At 37.4% G+C, this 22,905-nt stretch overlaps 3 protein-coding genes across 3 annotated transcripts in view; 2 read left to right on the top strand and 1 right to left on the bottom strand.

The window, feature by feature from the left end:
* LOC136245727 (sigma intracellular receptor 2-like) overlaps positions 1-22,905 on the top strand; it is a 209,173-nt gene that overhangs the window by 18,905 nt on the left and 167,363 nt on the right. The window lies entirely within an intron of this gene.
* The window catches only part of LOC136246049 (NFATC2-interacting protein-like), a 34,323-nt gene that overhangs the window by 9,916 nt on the left and 1,502 nt on the right, over positions 1-22,905 (bottom strand). The window contains exons 2-3 of the mRNA XM_066037496.1: positions 19,539-19,673; positions 16,967-17,138 (exon numbers count right to left, since the gene is read on the bottom strand). Coding sequence (XP_065893568.1) covers positions 16,967-17,138; positions 19,539-19,673 — 307 coding nt within the window. The remainder of the gene's footprint in view (positions 1-16,966; positions 17,139-19,538; positions 19,674-22,905) is intronic.
* LOC136245577 (uncharacterized) lies at positions 8,476-9,600 on the top strand. The gene has a single exon (XM_066037086.1). The coding sequence runs from the start codon at positions 8,519-8,521 to the stop codon at positions 9,512-9,514; it is 996 nt and encodes a 331-aa protein (XP_065893158.1). The 5' UTR covers positions 8,476-8,518; the 3' UTR covers positions 9,515-9,600.

The raw sequence follows: 22,905 nt of genomic DNA, 5'->3' as shown, positions 1-22,905 counted from the left end.
ATTAATAACTCATGGATGCAATTACACACGATCTTGAAATTTGGCTCATTTGTAGTACTGCTTGACCCGCTAAAAATATTTCAAAATCTTGTTGTTCAAATGTTAGACATAATATTTATGGTCAATCAAAATTTTCGCAATACATTTCCTATGGGGAAGCCATATAAGTACAGTGTCCAATACAGCCCTTTCCCGAACTTTTAATGGAGCCAAACCGTACGTGTCTGTTGTTGACACCTTTGCTGTTACCAATAATCATCTGGTTGGCTGAAATGTTAACTCTGTTAAGAAAAAATCCACTTTTAATTTTTAGCTGTTTTTCAGGATTCAGCTCAATGTGAACATACTATAGCTGCTCTGCTGATCAGTCACCACCAACCTCCACTACACATACTGATGATGCACCCATCCATCCTGATGTTTCCTCTCCAGGCAATTCGCCTGAGGTGCACTTATCGACCTCCCCTCCTGTTGAACAGGATCAACCAGTAGCCCCAATCCCTCCACAAAGTTACTCACCTACATTGTCACCAAGACCACCCTCAACAACTCCAATTATTTCACCTCAGTTGATGGCCTCACCACAGCCAGCCCAGACGGAGACTTCACCACAGCCGCCTGTTGAACCACAGACCTCTCCAATCAAGTTGCAGCGCTCTACCCGAATCAGACAACCCCCTAAAGGTCAAACCTCAGAAGATATCATCCTTTATTAAATTAGTCTCTATCATGTGATTATGATACAGACTTGGGGGAGATAGAGAATACGGATGATAATCAGAACATTGACATATAAATAGACTGAGATGTATCGTTGTGTTAGTTGTGCTTGTCATTGATTTCGTGTCCAGTTGACAATAAATTATTTAAACTGTGTATGCGATCAAATAGGGACGCTCCTTATTCTCTAAACACAAATTCCTTTTTAAAAAGTAACTTTAGTCTCAAATGATAAACTATTTGTTTGGTTATTTGCAAGACGACAAAGGGCGTGATGAAAGGAAACAATATTTTATAATGAGTATATACAGACTGGCACACTGTTCCTATTATTACGCAAAACCCACTTTGATGTGTACCTACAGCAGTTGGCAAATTATCATGTGACTTCAAATAGAATTAGCTATTGAGATATTCTAATATCAATCAACACCACACAAGAAATAAACAGTTGTCATATACTGTCACTAAAACAACACACTATAGTTATTTCTTGGGGCGCTACAATGAATTACTGTTCATAGTGTGGCAATTAACTTGAAGAAGCCATAATCAGTTATTGGTACCAGTAACGAGAAAATTAACACTAAGGTAACAATATGTATAGCATACAATATTACCGTATAGTGGTTTTTGTCACAAGGAATTGATTTTCGTATCATGATCCGCTACAATAAAACATTGTTACTATTATTATGTGGTATAGATCTATTGTGATTATCACTCAATTTCCTCTCGCGTTGAATGTCCAAAAGAATAACAAATAGTTGTGATATTTATTTTCGCGACAACAGGTTGTTTGCAAAAATCTGTGATGAAATATTTTTACCCGCAACATTTAACACTCGCAACAAAAATCAGTTATACAATATTATGTAGTCAAGGGGATGACATACAGGCACTCACTGTAGGTAGATCTGCGACCACCGCGGTCAAAGTCTAAGCCAAAGGTCAAGACTGCCAAAATCGTACTAAGTCAACTGTCAAGGCTAAAAATTTCTAATCTAACATCAAAAAGTACTGAAATCTGAAATGTTGTCGCTAGGTCACTGGTCAAAGATTGAAAAAAGCTCTTAGTCACAGGTCAAAGCAAAATTTTAGCCAGTCAAGACTTTGACTGCGGTCACAGATCTCCCTACAGTGCATACCTACGTGATACTCCCTTGTGTAATGCTTTATAAAGTTAGTAACATGCTACAGTGAGCAAATATCTAAATCACGGCTAGGTGTGAGTCCATCTATAGTCATTGATAAACATGGCTAGCCCCCATGTGGAAGAACTTTCTCTGTAGCTGGCTAGTTGGCTTCATTCTACAAAGATCTCTTAGGACACCATTGTTGAGCTACAACACTACAACTGCTGATACTGTGATGTCACTATATCTAAAAATACACGCTATGAAGTAGTAACGTTAAATTATGTAGAACACTTTTATGGTTTCAAGAAAGAACACATGTTTAGATTTTGCCGCCCTTTACTATAGCATGCAGTGGGACATGATGTAATTCAGCCTAAACTAACATCTACATATCATGTATACAATAGGCAATGTGCAGTATGTAAAACACATTAAGAAAATTACAAAAGTAGCTTAATTAATATGCTACACAGTACACATGACATGTAGGAGATGTTAGTTTAGGCTGGATCACAACAAGTCCCACATTAACCCTTAAACCCATAGCTTAAAGAATGCAAGCACTGAAACATGTTATCCTGTAAACTGGATTTTATGCATGCACAGCACAAGAACTGTTAGAGCTATCTAAAATCTACAAAGACCATTTCACTCACAGTGTCACTGTACGTACGTAAATTTCACTTTAACTGGTCTCACTCTTTTGTCGTATCTAATGAACCCAAAACTAAAAAGATTCATCCATGAAAATAAACTAAAACTGGCAACTAAAAAAAAGCTAATAATATCTGGTATGGCCAATGATGAATGTTAATACAACTATTACTACAATAATTTGCAAATTAACTTTGGACATCATAAACTGTGACATGTAATTTTACATAGTCATTGCAGATTTGACTGTTATGGTCACTTTTGCACAGAAAAAAATTCCTTCAATTAGCTTGTCAAAACATGACAAGCATCTTGCTGAAGTAATCAGCTTGGACTTTATTGAAGTCAATAGCTGGTCTGATTTCTAAAATCATTTTTATTAGCCACAAAATATTTTAAATTTACTTGCTTGAGGCAGTAGTTACTTGAGGCAGTAGTTAACGAGACTGACCAGAATGGAATGTAGACAAACAGGTGGACGGCTTTTCAGCTTTATATATACATATTAATACAACATCAATATCGTGTCCTGTAGAAAAACTCCAATAGTAGCTTGTGGTATATTTTTGATATACTACAGCAAACTAGCTTGTACATTTGATATACGCATCTGATTGGCTAAAATTTTTTGATAGTATTTAGTTGTTTTACCAGTTAGGCATGTTCGACTTGACAACTACTGGTACCATAGTAACCAATACCTGTAACCCAGCAACAACATTGTTGCCTAGCAACCGTTGCTATGGTGTCAAAATCATTTTTAAAATCACTAGTGGTTACATAGCAATGGTTGCTAGGCAACAATGTTGTTACTGGGTTACAGGTATTGGTTACTATGGTACCAGTAGTTGTCAAGTCGGACATGCCTAACTGGTAAAACAACTAAACACTATCAAAAAATTTTAGCCAATCAGATGCGTATATCAAATGTACAAGCTAGTTTGCTGTGGTATATCAAAAATATACCACAAGCTACTATTGGAGTTTTTCTACAGGACACGATATTGATGTTGTATTAATATATATATATATGTACTAGATAAAGCACTGCCGCGAGTGCTATACGGAAAATATAGCACGAAAAGAGTGGGCGAGAGACAAATATAGCACGAGGCGAAGCCGAGTGCTATATTTCGTCTCGAGACCACTCTTTGAGTGCTATATTTCACGTATAGCACGAGCGAAAGGCAGTGCTTTATCTGGTATAGAGAACTGTCAACTTGAGGTACACACAAGACACACAAAACAATTAGAAACTCATGGAGGGGTGTTATCATCGGAGAATAAGCATTGCGCCTGTGTTTCGCCTGCGTTGCACTGTGCTACGCCTTCATTAGTCGTTTTGTGAGTCTAGTCCGTCTTCTCAATACGTAAAGTTTTTGATTGTGGTATATTAATAAGCATATTTCCGTGATAGTCCTAGGACTCGTCCGTTTATGTGAGCAAAACGTACTAAGAACGTTCACTGCTGCTGACCACTAGAAACCATCATCGAAATCTTCAAGTGTGTCTATAAATAAAATCCAGTGGTTTTCATCTTACTGGTTGGGTTGACTGGTCAGCCAGCACATTCAGGCTATCAGCCTACACTGGCTTGGTTGATTGGTTGAACTGACCAAAATGAGTGATTACTCACTCAAAGTAGGCTATCAGCCTACAAAATAGACCTAGCAGTTCTATAACTACCTGATAAAGAACTGTGGTCTACTAAAGTGTTCTATAACTGCCCAAAGTGTTCTATAACTGCCCAATATAGAACACTTGTGCCTTTATGGCGAATATAGAACACTTTTTTGCTTTGATACTCCCACGCAAAGTTCTTTTTATATATATATATATATAATTTCAGAGGTTTAAGAAGACAATTGAGGGAGGTGGAAGGTGAACACAACTGCAGGGTGTATGCCCCATGAAGACACTTGTAATTTATGACTCAAAATCATTGTAAAATAGCTCATTTTAACAAGTACACAGAAATTCTAAATTTTTCTGTGTACTTGTTTGTTAACTTTTTTTTGTAAATAATTGTTATGACTGGGGGAGTTCATACTGCATCCAAAATGGCGCCAAGCGCCCCAGCTATATCAATTATCATCTAGTGAAGCAGCCATTACGCTTTGTTGTCAGCTATGTTCAACCAGTTACACAGCAGTACGAATCAAGAACTGTTCGAAAAGCACCTCTGCAATCAAAATAGCCACTATAAAAAATACGGACGATTTCTGCTATGAAGAAAAGCCATCATGTGCTACCACTAAATTGACACCTTTCGCTGTCAGCAACACAAAGGAGGGAAGTGGCAAGTCCATGAAGAATGCATTGTACGTACTGCGGTATGCTAAAAGGCACCTCTCGGGCCAAAGCAACGTCGAATAGTGAAAAAATCAAGCCCGTAGCCTTAGCCATTATTGAGTTATGCTTGTCTGAAGACATCAGTCAGTTACTTACTCAGTCAGTCAGTAGAAAATTCCGTTAAATAATTTTTTAGAAAACTTGTTGAAAGCATTTCGGGCCGATCTGAAAGCTTGTTGGGGCTTAGTTTTACCTAACCAATACTGCCTCATTGTTGTCAGGGAAAATTGAGGCTGGTTTTTGGGTGATGTTATTTCGTGGGCCACGCCTACTCCTTTGTGGTCGCTACTATACAGTAACTATCGTATGTATGGGCCGTATTGACATTTCTGCCATATGACTATTGTCACGAGCCATTATCACCTGAAGCCAGATCAATTGGGAAGTGATCAGATTGTTGTCTTGTGTGATGCCAGATCACACGAGACAACAACCTGATCACCTCCCAATTAAATACTGCTGTGCCATCCAAAATCACAAAGCACTTACTGATTCAGTAGTCCATTCTTAAAGAGTACTCTTTAAGACAGTCCATATGGTAGTCAATACCATGTAAATATACACAATCGCTCACATATGACATCATTTGTGCATGTAATCTAGAAAGCAGGAAAGAGAAAAGGCTAGAACAGTAAGGAACCCTACCAGAAACAGTAGCACAAAGAAAGCATCCATGGCCAATTACAATCCCTAAACTGTAAGATTTGATGGCTAGATTAACCATCACCAATGTTCTATCACACGTGAAAACTAGTTGGCAATGTAATAAAGTACTTGCTAGTGGCTACAAGGCCACAAATCATACCTCACAAAAGAGCTCTCATGTCACCTGTTTTAACTGTTAAAGACCACTCACATACCAATGATGTCACTATTAATAGGTTGCCTTCATTAGCAGTCCCAGCACTATCCAACAAGAACAAATTGATAGAGTGGTTTTCCAAAAACATTTTTTTTTTGAAAATCTGATCACTAATTGCTACCCTAAAGTATGTACACAGGAAAACAGCCAATCAATCATGGTATTCTAGTAAAGCCATACAAGAAGACAAACATTCAAGTCCAAAGTTTAGGGTGACCACAAGCCACTAGCACTGACACATTTGGAGGAATAAGCAACAGGTTTGCTTTTCTGCAGCTTTAAGCCATGCTGACTTGCATCAGTTTGTATGGTGTTGTGACAGTTGGAATTTCTTTGATTTTTGTAAGAAGCTTTGTTTGCTGTGGACCCCATGTGAGAAGCTTCATAGGGATGCTGGATGGATGTTGGAAACATCTGGGATGTAAGCTGCTACTTAGCAAGTGTCTGATACTGCTTTGTCATTAGGGCTAATCATCTCAACAATTGTACCCTAATCTCTTCTGGGGTGACTATTATGCCTAGGTACATATCTAACTTCATTCACACATAACTGAAGTTAATTCTTTAAAAAAACTTCACTAGATGATTTCAAGTTTAAGTGTTCGTCACCACTAGATTTATCTCCATAGAACCTCATCTCAACAAGTATTTATGAAGGGACAGAATAATAGCCTGTACACTTAGCAGTTCATAAATTTATGGCAAAACAGAAGCACAAAGGAAAAGGTTATACCAACCAACCCATACAATCACGACTTACAATAAACAGGATGTGAGCATCAGTTTATGAATTTCCCCTCAGATGACCTTCACTGGGTTATAATACCAAACAGCATTCTGGTAAATTTTTACTCATCAAATGGTGTATAGAAGGTGCATAACAATGAGCTCTCTTCATGTATTTGCGTAACCATCTTTTAGGTCTAGGGTCAAAAACACAGTTTTACCTAACTCAATAGCAATTCCTTGCATTGTTGGAATCTTGTAATGCTGATACTTTATTACTTTGTTTAGGTTTCTTGGGCCAAGGTAAAGCTGCAATGAGCCATTTTTCTTTTCTAAATTATTGACCCAGTCAGTTGGCATTACCAATACACTTGAGTTCACATTTTTGTCTATGGCATGATGTTTTAGTGAGTGTGGGAAGTTAACAACAGGTGTGCAATTAGTTACCATGATGATATGGTACCCCCCACATTGTCAAGCACTCTAAACTGGCTACGATGATTGTCTCTAATGGCATCCTTTTAGCAGGAGCTCATAAGCTCACAAGTTCCACCTTTGGTGCTTATAAGTTCCTGTTTTTAGCTGGATTGGAGTGTACACACTCTTTTAACTAAGCCAAATTAAACACCATCAAGACTCACTATTGTTTACTGGTGCAACACTTACGCTACTCTAGTATCCACCTTTTAAGTCAAGCTAATCACAACTGTCTCTCTTTAGAATGTCAGTGTAAACTTCTTCAATCTGTAGAGCAAATTCACCAGATGACTGGCATGAGTTACTATCACTGTCTGAGTTCAGATCCCTTTGTGTGCTGTGGTCAGTACTTCGTGGAGTTTTAGTCTTGGTTTTTGTGGTAATTCTCGGGTCGCAATCACTTTTGAATGAGGTTCTCTGTGATTTTATACAATACTTGTGTCTTGGTATGGATGTCCTGTTGTGGCATATTTTAGCAAAATGGTGCAACTTGTGCACATAATGAGCATTTTTGTCCACGTACTGGGCTTGTGCATTGTCCACAGTAAGTAGGGTTTAAGCTATTACGTCCTTGCATAGCGTCCACATTTGGTCTGTGCAAAAACTTTGTCATGTTTTTGTTTTGCTGCTCCTATGATTCTGAACACTATTTTTATTGCTTTGCTGAGGTCAAAGATGGTTTGTGAGGAGTCTTTATTTCATCAATGACAAATTTGTCATGAATTAGTCTTGTCACACAGCTGCAGGCTAGCCTTGTTATATTCGCACACGTTTATCTTTGCTTAACAAGGGATTCATCCTCTTCTTCCATAATGCACATTTCTTGTCGATAATGTTTCATGTCATGAGCTACGTATATTCTGAAAGGCTTGTAGCACTTTATCCAATTGTCAACATCTTCAGTAGCAGCTTACTTGTAGATTTGTTGTACTTCCTTGTCTCCATAAATGGTATTTTGACTTTTGCTATTCTCTTTGGTTCTTTTTAGAAAGCTGCTCTGCAAACTCTCACCAATTTTGTGACATTTCCTGTGAAGGACAGTGCCGGGTTCTGGTGGCTCGCAACGACATTTTTACAACAGAACTACTAACACCATTTTACGATCATGACTGATTTATCTTAACATGTCAAACACATATTACAATCATACAATAATTACATAACATTATCAAATGGTATATTTACAATAAAACACATGATAAAGTGATGATTATTTCTACTGGTGCTCTTCCATGATATTTACACACCTGTATACTTTCTACTACTTAGCCAGCTAGCGAACAGTTAAATCAGCTGCTACTAATGAATACAAAATATTTGTGCCAGCAACAACTAAAACTGCAAGACCAATAATTAAGCAATAAAACGTTTAAAGTACAGTGTCCTTTGTACCATCATGTTATTAACTTGAGGTAGTATATACATAATTGTGCTCTGTGGTCTGACAGAAGTAGTCACTAATCAATAACCCTTTCCTGTTTGTCAACTACCATTGGTATACTCCTACAGTTCTCATTAGAATAAAGTAACAAGTGTACATTACGTACAGTCAGTTACGTACAGTCAGTTACGCACAAGTTTGTTGAAAATGTTGTCAGTGATCTTCATAATAACAGTGATCCTCACTAAGGAACTGGTGATGGCTACTGAGCAGTGTAGCAAGTATCAGTTTAAATCACCTTTCTATCCTGGTGAGTCTTGTGAGGACATCTATAATAAAAATCCTGAATCTCATGAGTGGTCAGGATATTACTGGATCACTAATGGTCCCAGCAGGGTGTACTGTGGAATGACTTATACTGGATCATCTTGTGAGGACATTTACAACAATAATCCTGAAACTGGTGACATGTCAGGATACTATCGTATTAACATCAACCAGTGGACATTTTGTAACATGACAGCAATTAGTGGCTTTATCCCCACATGTGCTGGTGTGGGAGGAGGATGGAGAAGAATTGCCAATATCAATGTCAGCACAAGAGGGGATTGTCCCAGTGGATGGCGTAATGGTACTCACTCTGATGTTAGCTTCTGTCGTGTGGTCAGTGATGGTACCAATACTTGTTCCTCTACAAACTTCCCTACTTATGGTAGAAGTTATCAGAGAGTGTGTGGTAGAGCAAGAGGATACCAGAAAGGATGGTCAAATGCTTTTTATACGTCTTTCCTGGGATTTTCAATAGACCGTAACTATGTTGATGGACTATCAATCACTCATGGTAACCCACGTCAACATATCTGGACATTTGCTAGTGGACTACATGATAGTAGTAGTAATCAGTTTAACTGTCCATGTGCTCCTGGTTCTGCATATTCTCCTCCTCCCTTTGTAGGAACTGACTATTACTGTGAATCAGGAACTAATAATACATATAGCCATTCTACCTACTACTTCAATGACCCATTGTGGGACGGATCTGGTTGCATCACTAGCAACTGTTGTGACAACCCTACCCAACCATGGTTTTACCGAGAGATGGATGGGACCACCACAGATGATATAGAAGCTAGGATATGTGGACACAATGATTTCTCCTTTGGGTTTGTCATCATTGATCAACTTGAACTCTATATTCAATAAACACTTTGTCACAATTGTACATGCATACACATACAAATTGTGTACACAATGGTGACAATGATTTATTAATGAATTTTGTGTGGAAAAGCTGAAAATGGTACCATGTTGGCAGAAATAGAATGGGTAGGGATAGTTGGTAGTTACAATGTAGTGGATGCAGAGAAGGATTGCTCTGTTAATGGATGTCGTTACATATTTATCAGAGGTGTAAGAAGATATTTGAGGTAGGATACTGAGGTGGAAGGCAGAACTCGCCTGCAGGAGCTCTGGATGGTGTAGCTACTACACTTTAAGAATTATAAGACTCAGGAAAGAACGATTACACAAAACACTACAATGATCATATACATGCAACGTACAAATACTTGTAGTTACTGAGTACAACATTTAAACTGGTTGACATTACTAACTATCATCAGCTATTACAATTCATTCTTCTATTCTTTAATTCAGTAAATGTTTCTTAATGATTAAATTATCAGTCCTGTTCTGAAGCAGATGCAAGTTCCACAGTTAGCAACTAATCGCTTGCGTATTTTCTTCTTGATTGCAATTCCGGATTCACGCACATAAAACCAGTAAAAAGCACTGTGTATGCTCGTGCACTATGGTTCACTGAGTGCTCAAGACCACACCAAGTTCTCTATATATTCTGTAGTGCACTTACCACAGAATTTTAACTAGTATATATTGTATGTGGGAGGATCAAGTGTCAAAGTGTACTGTATTTTCTATACAATACACTGTATAGTCACGTAACTGTATTGTATCTGTACATATAGTATTCTATATGATAGCAGCAAAACCTTCATATTAAGGAAAACCATTTAAGGAAAGGCGAAGCCATGCAAAAGAGTAATAAACTGCCATATAAGGTAAATTGACTAATATTGTTTTGTCAAGTGCACAGTTCAGCACTTACAGCAAGCACTGGTTAAATGCTATACCCAAACTTTCACCACAAACTAGTATTTTAAAAATTGCTAATTTAAAAATGAAGTAGGGATCTATGCAATGAAACAGGAGATGAATGATGGTAATACAGCATAGCTCGATGGGAAAGTCCCTACCTCAGCATTGAGCAAAATTATAACTAATGTGCCAAAGTAGGGACTTTCCCATCAAGCTATACTGTAATACCATCATTCATCTCCTGTTTCACTACTTTTTATTGCATAGATCCCTACTTCATTTTAAATTTTTTAAATACTAGTTTGTTTAGTTTTTGTTGTAGCACAGCTAGCTAGTCACAGCTTATTAAAGTACGTACTATGCCAAAATTGGAAGCACATAGGCCTGTAGTAGCGTGCATAGCTTACCTTTGATCGTAGTACCAGTGGCACTCAGATCTATCAGGGGTTAATCTAGGGGGGGGCGGGGGGGGGGGGGGGGGGGCACAGGCCCCCTCTGGGTTAGCTATTGCCCCCCCCTAGGTTTATACCTAAAGCCTTGAGAAATGGAAAGGTTTAATTGATCCCAAAGTTGTATAATCCAATGGTCAATATTCAATGGCATCACAGTAAAATTTCACCAAAATTGAGTATATTTACACCTAAATTTTCAAAATTTTCCTGGGGGAGCATGCCCCCAGACCCCCCTAGAATCCGAAGCGACTTACTTCGCCCCCTCTAGGTTAATATTCTGGGTTGAGCCCTGTCTATGACCTGTCTCAGTACGATGGTCCGCTTTTTATTCACCCTGGCTGGAAGTTGTTTGAATGAACAGACCCTTTCAGTTGTCTGGAGCTTAGTCTCAACTAACAGGATGAAGTAATACAATTTCCACTCGAGTACTATCCAATCACATAAATCACTCGCTGATCTCGCCGTCCGGCACTGAGTGGCTGAGTCAATGTGTTCAGAGGAACAAGCCATCGAGTATCAGTCCATCTCAAGTCTCTTCGTCGATTGCAGTCCAGGCGTTGGCAAAAGTCGAAGTGACAACTCAGCAGCCTTAATGTTTCATGTGCAACACTTGAAATTATAAGCTCCCCACTCTTTCAGCAGCATAAGCGCTTTCTGAAATAATTTTGTGGTGTCTACAGAAAAGTGTTGATACGGAAAATTAATGCCTCGGTATGGTTTCGATGCTTGAATAAGAAGACAACCAAAAAAGATAAAAGGAAAGACAAGGCGCACAGGGTGTACACTCGTCGGAACCCCAAAAGGCACATCCCACCGGTGAGTTTGTTGTTGTGGCGTAAAATGGTGACCGTGCGCTGCTTCGTTTGGGCTCTAGACTTGCGACTGTGGTCAGGCAGTGAGGCAAAAATCAGAGTTTTTGGTGATTTTAAAAATTTTTATATCCGGCTACCTGTAAGTGTTTTGTTGTATTTAATGCGGTTTTATGTATTATATGGACTAGTACTATTCCGTAAAGGTGATTTTTGCCATGTAAAATGTCTGTAGGATGATTTATAAAGGCAGAATTTTGGGCAATGCATGAAACATTCACCACGATCCCTACTTAAACAGTACGACTGTACCATTTGATATTGGCTGTGTGTCCTTAAGTACAGCTGTAATTAATTCACCCATTGAAGGCAGTGATCACTGGCTAGCAATTCATGTCATGCTAACCTTACTAATACACAGAACTACTTAGTAATCATATATCTAAGGAGCTTGACTATGTTGTTTCAGTCTAACTGCAACAAAGTTATAAAACAGCAAAGTCTTAAAAATGGTGAAAATCACCCTGAAAAAATAATGGAATCCCAACAAATCCTTTACAAAGATGTCTTACAATCTAAAGAATTATTCTATATAGTTTACTATAGTGTAAATTGCAATCCATTCCACAACTGGTTTCTTCATGATTTATCCTATTTCTGGTGTTGTGTATGTGCATATGCACTTGTGTTCATCATGCCACGTCCGGGATAAACTCTAGTGTTGACTTTACCTGTCTCCATCGATGTATACCACTTTCTTTATTATCAAAAACTACTTTTCAATTCGAAGAACAATTTAACTTGTCTATAAAACTTAAGTGTTATTACATAATGAGGTACTATTGTACTCGGAGTAGTTCAGTGTGTAAACATATGCATAGATAAGGAACTTGGTTATAGGTGAGTATTGGAACAACATACAGTAAGGATACTGACTCGGAACTGTGTTGACAAATGTCATTGAATGACTATCACTGTAAATAGAATGCTACAAAGAATGATAGAGAAATTATATCCCGCTGATATGAAATACTAAAATTGCCACACCCAACACATGTACATGACTACATGTCAGTGACACAAATTCTTATGACATAGTTTATTCTGTATCTCAGGATCAGGAACCTTACAGGTTATGTGCCCTTTTTTGTACTTCCTGAATTATTAATAATAATAACATTGGTATATCGTAGTATCAGGACCTTCAAATTATCTACATTAATACTGCTACTAACAGTGTTCGTTGTGTCATTACAGTCTTCTTCTGTCACCTCTGTAAACATTATATAACTGGGAGTCCCAATTCAAATCTGTACATGGGAGACATGTGGCATCATCTTGGATTCCATGTTGCTACGAATCCATTGTTTACTGTACTTCTGAATCAACCAAACTTTTGTGTTCGCTGTGTAACTCCCAGTATAGTGTTAGTTGTATAGCTGTGTATAGACTTTATCAACATTTGCGTATATCAAGACTAAATTAGTCCTATAGACCAACTGTACATTTTGAAGATTGAATTACTCTAATAGACCAGTCAGCACCTGTTAATAGCAACAGTTCAGCAACAAAAACCATGTGGCTACTATGTGAAGGTGACTACTATGGTTTGTGTAGCAGTAAGTCTGATTTATGTGCACTCACAAATGACTGACCTTCCTTCAGTACATTTCAGTTTCTCTCTAAAATAACTGTTTTAAACTTCAAACATGTTTTCTCAACACTTATTATTATTATTATTATTATTACTAGGACCGCGTCACATACAACCAAGTACATACACCAACGTGACAGCCCCCCGGTGAGGCTATTAGGTGGCGAATGCATTATCCCAAAATCAACTCAATATGTCACAGTAATGACAGATATAACACAATAGTGTAACTAAAGGCCACCAGTAGCTAAGTGCCAGTACATCATTGGTGTGGCATAAATGGCACAGTGATGTGTACAAAGTATATGTATACAAAACATACAGGAGAGACCTATACATTATTGCAGTATTGTATGCAGCAATACATTATAGGCAACATCACCATGCAGATAAAAATTATTAGCCAATATACAGCAATGCATATCAACATCAACTAGAGCTAAGTAAGGTTCATCAGTGATGTAGCAATGGCACAGTGATGGGTGACACACTATAGTTATGCATACACAACTTTCAGGAGATAGCTACACAATGCTGTAGACGTATGCAAGCCAGATGAACCAGATAAAGGAAGACAGCCAAGCCACTAGAGCCTAGTAGCTACGCCAGGTGAAGGCAAAAAAGATTAATCACGTATTGAATTGCCTGACACCAACACAAAGAAAGTTCGCCATGCCAGCTGCACAAGACAAAATTGTTTACTTGTATTTTATATGTAACTGTAAGCTTATTGTAAAGAGCGTGGAATAGCTATGTCAGTTTAATGTTTTCTTGTATTGTTTATTTACGTGAATGAATCCACTGGCAGCTGGCATGGAGACTTGAGATGTTACAAACATAAAAAACTTACTTGCAATCTTCTTGTTTACACAAGTGGCTTCTGGCTCTCCTGCACGGGCATCACCAATCTTCTTCGCGCAATATGTAACTAATTAAGCAAGGGTGTGGTACTGGGCGTTATATAGAATTACACGTATGGTCAAGTCATCAGCACAAACAGGAGCGACGATTATACGTTTGTGCCTTCATTCACAGGCGAATCTATCCCCCGTTAGTTCATGTCTCTAGGCCTCGTAGTTTTCTCAAACATTAATTATTAATTATTTATTTATTTATTTAATTATTTATTTATTTATGACATAATTTTAACCGCGTTTCGTATTATTCTTAGTACTTGGTTGTATAATTAGCACTTTACAGTGACCAGCACTGAAGGTCTGACAGCAACATGTGCTGCAGCCTTAGGATTACCTAACCTACAAGAACTTGAATGATCACAATCCGTTGATTTTATGACAACAGCTCTACGTTGTGGTGCAGCTATTATCCGGGGCAGCCATAATACAAGCCACGGCTAATATAGGAGCCATGACTATTAACCAGTCAAATATGGTATCTTCTAATTGAGTAGTCACTAACTTAGTAGTATTTTTTGTTCTTTATTTTCCTCTATTTAATTAAAACCCATTCACGGCCAAATTCTTTGGGACCACTGGCCGAATTGCCGAATTGCCGAATTGTATCATACTAACTGTCCAATACAAGTTATCAAACAACAAAGTCTAAACTTTGGTCCTGAACAAACAACAGAATCCCAACTAATTATTTACTAAGGTGTATTACACTCCAAAGAACTATTCTATACAGTTTACTTACAGTGCGGTCCATTCCACAGCTGGTTTCTTCGTGATTTGTTCCATTTCTGCTGTTGTGCATGTATAGTTGCACACGTGTCCACCATGCCACGTTTGGGATAAAGTCTCCATCAATGTCTAACACTTTCTTTGTTATCAGCTACTGGTTTTCAATTCGAAGAACGATTTAATTCGCCTATTATAAAAGGTTACACTTATGCTATTACATAACAAACGTGTACTAGTCTGGGTAGATCCGGTTATCCCAGAAACGGGACCTCTATGGGTGTGTCTATTTCAGTACTAGTACATCTTGCTATGAAATGTGTTTTACAAGTTATAGCAAGGCTAAAGTTTATTCTATGAGTGAGTTATGATGCTATGCCACCATATGGCAACAGTGGCTGTTAATGGGTTAAGTAGCTATAAGGAATGTTCACATAGTATGGCTATTAAAACTAGCCAGTTATGCTAACAGGCCTGAAATCTTCACTGATTTCTGTGTACAGTCTACACCTACAAAAATTCTACAAATCTGTGTAAAAAACACTGAAATCTTTGTGAGATCTAAATCTTGGAAGTGATTTTTGCCCTGTTGTAGATGTCTTGAGGTGTGCCAAAAGCATACCAAGTATTTCTTAGTATAATGAACTAGGCAGTGTTAATAGCCAGACTGTTAAACACAGACTTATGGGTACATAAATACAGGAGGACAATCCGACAATAAAGAACATATTGTTAAATACATAGCAAGTGTGAATGCTCATTTAGAAATTGTTAGAATGCTGACTGCTCTATTAGAGTAGTTGATCTTCAAAATAAATAGTAGGTCTACAAGACTCTATATATAGCCGTATGTAGGCCTCACAATCAGTCTTGATACACAGAAACGCCACTAAAGTACAATAAACATACACAGCTGCATGACCAACACTATACTAGGAGCTAGCTAGCAAGCACAAAAGTTTGGTCATTACGTTCCATTCCAGATTCCAGTTATGGTTACTGTAATTTGTCAAATTTCGTGGGACACTCCAGTACCCATTACACCCATGCAGTCACTGTGTATCGGTAAATTTCAAGTTACTTTTGAATAAAACCCTTGAAGAAACTCATTATACCACTTACCAAAAGTAATGATTGTGCTTTTCAAGAAATATGTTGTTCAAAAAGTGGTCTCAAGATGAAATATGTAGTACCTGACTCTTGCTATATTTCTAAGTGCCTTGTTATGTAGCACTTTTTGTATATTCATAGTATTGGGCACATCCAAATACTACCACCGTATAGCCTAAATATTTTGAGGGACAAATATTTCAAGGTTGAGCAATGTTGCTAAAAAAATTTTTTTTTGCAGATTTGCAAACACTCCCAAAATGTAATAGAGAGTATGGAGGTCTAACTATTTCAAGGATAAAATTTTTGCTAATAACCCCCAAAACCGCAAAATCAGCAAAAAATTTCCCCTTTGAAATATTTAGGCTATACAGTAAGTAACACAAACACAAACACAAGTGTCAAACTACACACACTACTAGGTATTTTCTCTATAAAATTAGTATGAAAATTCATGCAATGTTCATGGAAAATTTATACCACCATAGTATGAATTTTTTAACAGATTCATACCAAAATTTTCATGTAAATTTCATGCAAAGCTTGTTGTGTATGAAAACATTTTCATGGCATCATTTCATACACGTTTACCATGAAAATTATAGGAAATATGACGAACATATTTCATACAATGTTCATGGTAAAAGTGTATGAAATGAAATGTTTTCATACACAACAAGCTTTGCATGAAATTTACATGAATATTTTGCAGTGGCATGAATCCGTTTAAAAACTTCATACTATAGCGGTATGAATTTTCCACAAACACTACATGAATTTTCATACTACTTTCATAGAGAAAATGTGTAGTAGTGACATGCATGTATGTTATCCTACACACACACACACACACACCACACACCACACACACTTACAGTTAATGTCTTATATCTATGAATGTTCCCTTTACAGCGGATCCTCAAGGTGATGTTGTAGTCAGTGTTGTTAGTGGGGCTTGATGGAGTGCAGTCAATAAGAGAATCATTTAGTGAGATTGGTGAAGGTGGTCTTCTCTTCCTCAAATTGTGTAACGTCTGAGACACATTACTACACAACAACAACAACACTGTATCAAGACACATGGCAGTGTGTTGTGCGGCCAAGAAAACCGGCGTGCCACACCGTGAGTATATTTACAGGAAGAAACAAAACACTGTTTTCACGCATACGTAGCTCCGTGCTCCCTTCTCGAATTGGAATCATTTTTATACTGCACTAGATTGCTTAATTTTGAAGGCTTATAACCGTGAAATATAAGCCTTCAAAATTCAGCTTTATTTCTTTGTTTTTTTTTCTGTTTAGGAGGCTTGGGGGGCTCAGATTTTTTTCGCACACTTTACAAAACTATTGTAAAATGCAAATGTGTAGCTCAATTGCTTTGAGCTTTAGTACACTTTAAGAACAAATTGCGGCACAATCACGTAATAAGTTTGGTGCAAATCTGATTAATATTCATAGCGCTATGGACGGTTATTTGCGTTAAAAAAGGCTGACTTGTTGTCACGCCTACAGGGTAAACCACTTATGGGAATAATTTTAAAAATTGGTAAACATATACGTAGGTTAACCAAACCTTTCATGGTTTAAAAGAAATCGCATTTGACAGCTACAGAGTTACAAGGCAAAAACCAAACATTGTAAATCGCGGGGTCAAAATACTGTAATAGAGGGGTAAAAAAGGTGCATAAAAAATGTCTAAAAAAGGTTACTGACCAGCGTTCGAACCAGGGACCACCATACTGAACACCCAAGTCCTTAACCACTGAGCTGCTGCCATCACAGCTGATCACTTCATTTTATCTCTACTTTATAAATGAAATTTCTATCTAAAATCTATTGAATAGTCAAGTTCATAATTTCATAGATCTATCAGTGGAAGATCTAGATTGTTCTAGAACATTCTACAAAATTATAAAAGGATATAACCGCGTCATACGGCCAAGTACAGCCAGTGTGGGTGGGTCATTTTACGGAACCAGAAAATGCCGTTTTCACACATTCTTTACAGGTAAGACCCGGCCTTTGACATGAACAGCTAATAATGAGGATGAAACTTGTGTAGACGTTTATGCTTCAGGATTCTGAGGAGGTAAGCAAACATCTGAAGGAAATTTTTTAATGTCAATGTTAAGGCTATTGCACCTTCATATCGTGGTAGCTACCCAAGTAGCTATCCTCACCATAGTTTATCAACGTTTTGAACGTGAGAAACACGAAGTATGAACAACAAAATTGAGATGGGTTCTTCTATCCCACTTATTAAGGGGTGGTATGAGTCATGCTGCTTAGTGCTATATTTTACAGAAGACTTGCTCTCCTTGTCTCTCTTCAGAAGGAGTAGTGTCATATAGTTCTGTGATGTCAGGGTGTTGGTAACCCTGGGAATAATAATAAAAGGTCTAAATAAAAAAATTTTCATGTATCTGTAGCTCCATAGTGCTTGAATGGTATAATTAACCATTTCTACAGTGGAAGCTTGCTCAGGGTTGGGCATCTCCCATTCCTAGTTGAGTCGAATCTGCCCAACTATCTTTGGGCACCTTCAAAATTCAGTTCTTCATATTATAGCCACGCAGTCTTCGATGATTCCTATAGTAAAGGGAAAAAGTTAAAAGGAGTTATCAAGGTCAACCATAGGCTGGCCTTATAACCTGCAATTACAAAAAGAAGTGATATCCACACAAAAACAGCCAAGCTGTGAAAAAAGTGCAGCCTTAAAAGTCTGAGTGAAAAAGTTGTGAAATCAAAAGTGGCAGCCAAGAAATGGCTACAATGATGTTAATGTAAATAAATTTAATAATGGCTATGCATTGTTAAAATATATTAGTATTAACATCATTGCAGCCATTTGTTGGCCGCCACTTTTGATTTCACAACTTTTTCACCCAGGCTTAAGGGCGCACCTTTTTCACAGCTTGGCTGTTTTTGTGCAGTTGTATTACACAAATGTACATTTAGGTTTTGGAAACACTTAAATGCAATATTTGATACTTCTTTTGTATAACTATGGCAATAGCTGCACTAATCGATGGGCTTCCATATTCGCAACTTAACTGGTCAAATATACAAAAAATCTAATACATGGACTAAAATCTCCAAAGAAAATTTATGAGGGCAATTTGAAAAAAAAATCACAACAAATACAAAGTGCATACGTAGCAATATATGTTTCATTTTTGATACTCAATATAACAAGTACACTACAAGTACATACAGGTATGTTACATCCATGGCACAGAACAACTAAATAATTTTTTTTAAAAACAAACAAACAAAAAAAACATACAGTACATATAGGAACACACACACACACACACACACACACACACACACACACACACACACACACACACACACACACACACACACACACACACACACACACACACACACACACACACACACACACACACACACACACACCACACACAAAATTAATGGCCACACCTGAGCAGTGTTTGTGACTGAGTAGAAGGAGGTAGCTGATAACCTCCAGCAGCTGTCATGTACAGATAGTCATCATCCTCATCACTATCATCTCCCACTGATGTTCTGTTGACTGATGAATCATGGTGGTCCCGGCTATATTGGATATGTATTGTATTATCATTCCACAATTAGGAGTATACAATGAAACCCTCTCTACAACGGCCACCATGGAACCCAGAATTTTAAACCCATAATTTGCTATCGTTTCTTTTTTTTTTTAAAGGTAAAAATGAATGTGTTATCTTCTTGAGGTACTAATTATCACGGTACGCTACCAGTGTGGCCATGTGGCAGACAAGTGTGGATTACACAGGAATGGAATACTGCAATTTTCACACCGTCTGTATGTAACTCAGTTGTGCCTGGACAGGAAATGCATGCAATGACAGAGAAATGCATCATTTTTTTTCAAAGGAAATTTTCTTGGGATAGGACATTGTCAACTATCATTTAAATGCTTGAAGTAGTAAAGAGCATTTGTGACCAGATCTGCAAAAACCCAACATAATGGCGCAAGCCTAAATTTTCAGTATAGGCTATTATTGATTGCAATTGGTAAAACATTTGTGTAAATGAAAAAAGAATCGTAAAAAATTTAAATGCTTTGTTCTTTGTGAAGAAAGGGTGTAATGATAAAAACCTGGATATCATCTTATTTGCCTACTCAAGAGGAGTTTGAAAATCTTTGTTTTGTAGCAGTAGACTAAAGGATACATGAGTTATGAGAGTTTGTTTACGTCATGTCAAAGTGATCGTACGTGATCAATCTTTCTTCACTGATTTCATCTCTGTATGTTGTGAAGAAAGGTGATAGAAGGAAAAACCTACCCAGTAATTCCTCTACTAATGGCAAACACGATGGTGCATGTTGCAACTCTGTACTACATTGCGTTTGTAAGTCACAGCCATTTTTGTAAGTGCCTGTAATTTATTTTCCCAATACTTGCTGTACAAATCGATCTTTCTGTTGTTGCTACCTTGTAGGGCTGTAACTACAAAGTTTTGGGCATACGTACAAGACTGAAGAGCATACACTTGACTAAGTAGATTATAAATAAAGAATTTGAAAAATGCACTATTATGTCGGGTTTTCGCAGATCCAGTGACATATTATACAAGTACACAGAAAAATTTGGAATTTTCAACTAGAGTAGGGACCATAACACATCGATAAAAAGTACTGAAACAAGTTGGAGTAGTGCACGATATTAATTCACAGTAAAACTATAAGAAGTGTTATATCCCTACTGTGTATTTCCATTACATGGTATCTTGAGCACAGTAGGGATATAACACTTCTTATAGTTTTACTGTGAATTAATATCATGCACTACTCCAGCTTGTTTCAGTACTTTTTATCGATGTGTTATGGTCCCTACTCTAGTTGAAATTTCCAAATTTTTTAGTGAACTTGTTTGTTAACTTTTTCTGTAAATAATAATTATGACTGGTGAACCCACGCATACCGCACCTGAAATGGCGCCGCACGCCCCAATTGTCGTCTGAAAAGTGAAGTATCGATTACGCTTCGTTGTCAGCTATGTTCAACCCGTTACGCAGCATTTCGAATCAAGAACTGTTCGAAAAGCTCAAAAGCACCTCTGCAATCCACGCATACCGAAAGAAAGAAATGGTGCCGCGTGCCCCAGTTATATCAATTAACGTCTGAAAAGTGAAGTATCCATTATGCTTCGCTGTTGGCTATGTTCAACCCGTTACACAGCAGGATGAATCAAGAACTGTTTGAAAAGCACCTCTGCTTTCAAAATAGCCACCATGAAAAATATGGACGATTTCTGTTATGAAGGGAAGCCATTACGTGCTATTGCCTTACCGCTGTCAGCAAAGATGAATGGGACACAAAGGAGGACACTGCTAAGTCCATGAAGAATGCATTGTACGTACTGCGGTATACCAAAAGGTACCTGTCGGGCTGAAGCGACGTCAAACAGTGAAAAAATCAAGCCCGTAGCCTTAGTTGTTATCGATTTATGCTTGTCTGAAGGCATCAGTCAGTTACTTAACTCAGTCAGTAGAAAATTCCGTTAAATAAATTATTTTTAAAATTCCACAGCAACTTGTTAAAAGCGTTTCGGGTAGATCTGAAAGCTTGTTTGGGTTTAGTTTCACCTACCCAATACTGTCTGATCATCATTAGGGGAAATTGAGGCTGTTTTTTTGGGTGATATTATTTCGTGGGCCACGCCTACTCCTTTGTGGTCCCTACTATACACTACTATCGTAGTGTATGATATAATGCATGCAAACTTCAATTTTCATATAAATTGTAGTTATGTGTAATTTTTGGAAAAAAGAAACAACAGATTTTTATGTTTATGCCGGGTAAAAAAACCAGCTCATTTTTTTACAATCTTTGGTAAAATATCAAGGTAAAAATATTTATGAAAATCAAGGAGTTAATGTAATGTAAAAAACTAAGCAATGCATGTGATTGACACTCAAACAGTCACTCTAATAGAACATCATGTACATGAAATATCTTACCACATGGTCTACATACTCATGTGTAGGTTTATAATTCGAAGCAGTACAGTATACACAACTCATTGTAGCACTTACGTACAGTACTACCACTTGTTTCTAATGACCAGTGTAACGCACAATACAGTTAAATGAAGAGGATAGTTTTCATAAACAACTTATTTGATGCTTAAATTCACAAATCACTGACACCACATAATAGCACACTGAACAACTACTGTAGTCAGTTTCACAAGAAAAGTGGAACATCCAAAATTTTCCTTGAAACTACATAACCCACTGTACTGTATGTAAACACTGCATTTGCAAACAACAAACAATCCCAGTAAAATGTTACAATGATAAGAGGTTGCATGCAGTACTCACAAAAACTGTTATGTCCAGTGGTTGCCATGACTTCATACATTGTATAGTGAATTTATTTCAAGGGGGAAATTTTTCATGGATTATACATCATCCAAAATTTTGATGGGTCACTTCTTTAAGATCTATGCATTTATAATACTAAAACAATGCCATTTTGATCAAACTGCAGGTTTCAAGGGAGAAATTTTCATGGAAAGTAGCTAATCCACGAAATTTTCCCTCTTGAAATAACTATATGGTATACTACTTAAACAAGGAAATTATGAATTACTTTTTGCATGAAAAGGCGGTTATTCATTAATAATTGCAGATCATTTATTTAGTGTATTTGTATATAAAATTCTCTGGAAATATTGAGCACTATATCAGGCCACTCCGAATTTCTATTTCCCTGTTTCATCTTCCACTGAGGCGTACTTGCACGTGAGTAAGTGGACCATTTTCATTATCCATATAC

This window comes from Dysidea avara, chromosome 15 (genome assembly GCF_963678975.1).
Source record: "Dysidea avara chromosome 15, odDysAvar1.4, whole genome shotgun sequence".
Classification (NCBI taxonomy): Eukaryota; Metazoa; Porifera; class Demospongiae; order Dictyoceratida; family Dysideidae; genus Dysidea; species Dysidea avara.
The sequence above is the reverse complement of the archived record's forward strand: the minus strand, read 5'-3'. Positions and strand labels throughout refer to the sequence as shown.

What these genes read in the sequence shown, in the direction of transcription:
- LOC136245577 (XM_066037086.1), top strand. Translation starts at nt 8,519, where the DNA reads ATGTTGTCAGTGATCTTCATAATAACAGTGATCCTCACTAAGGAACTG.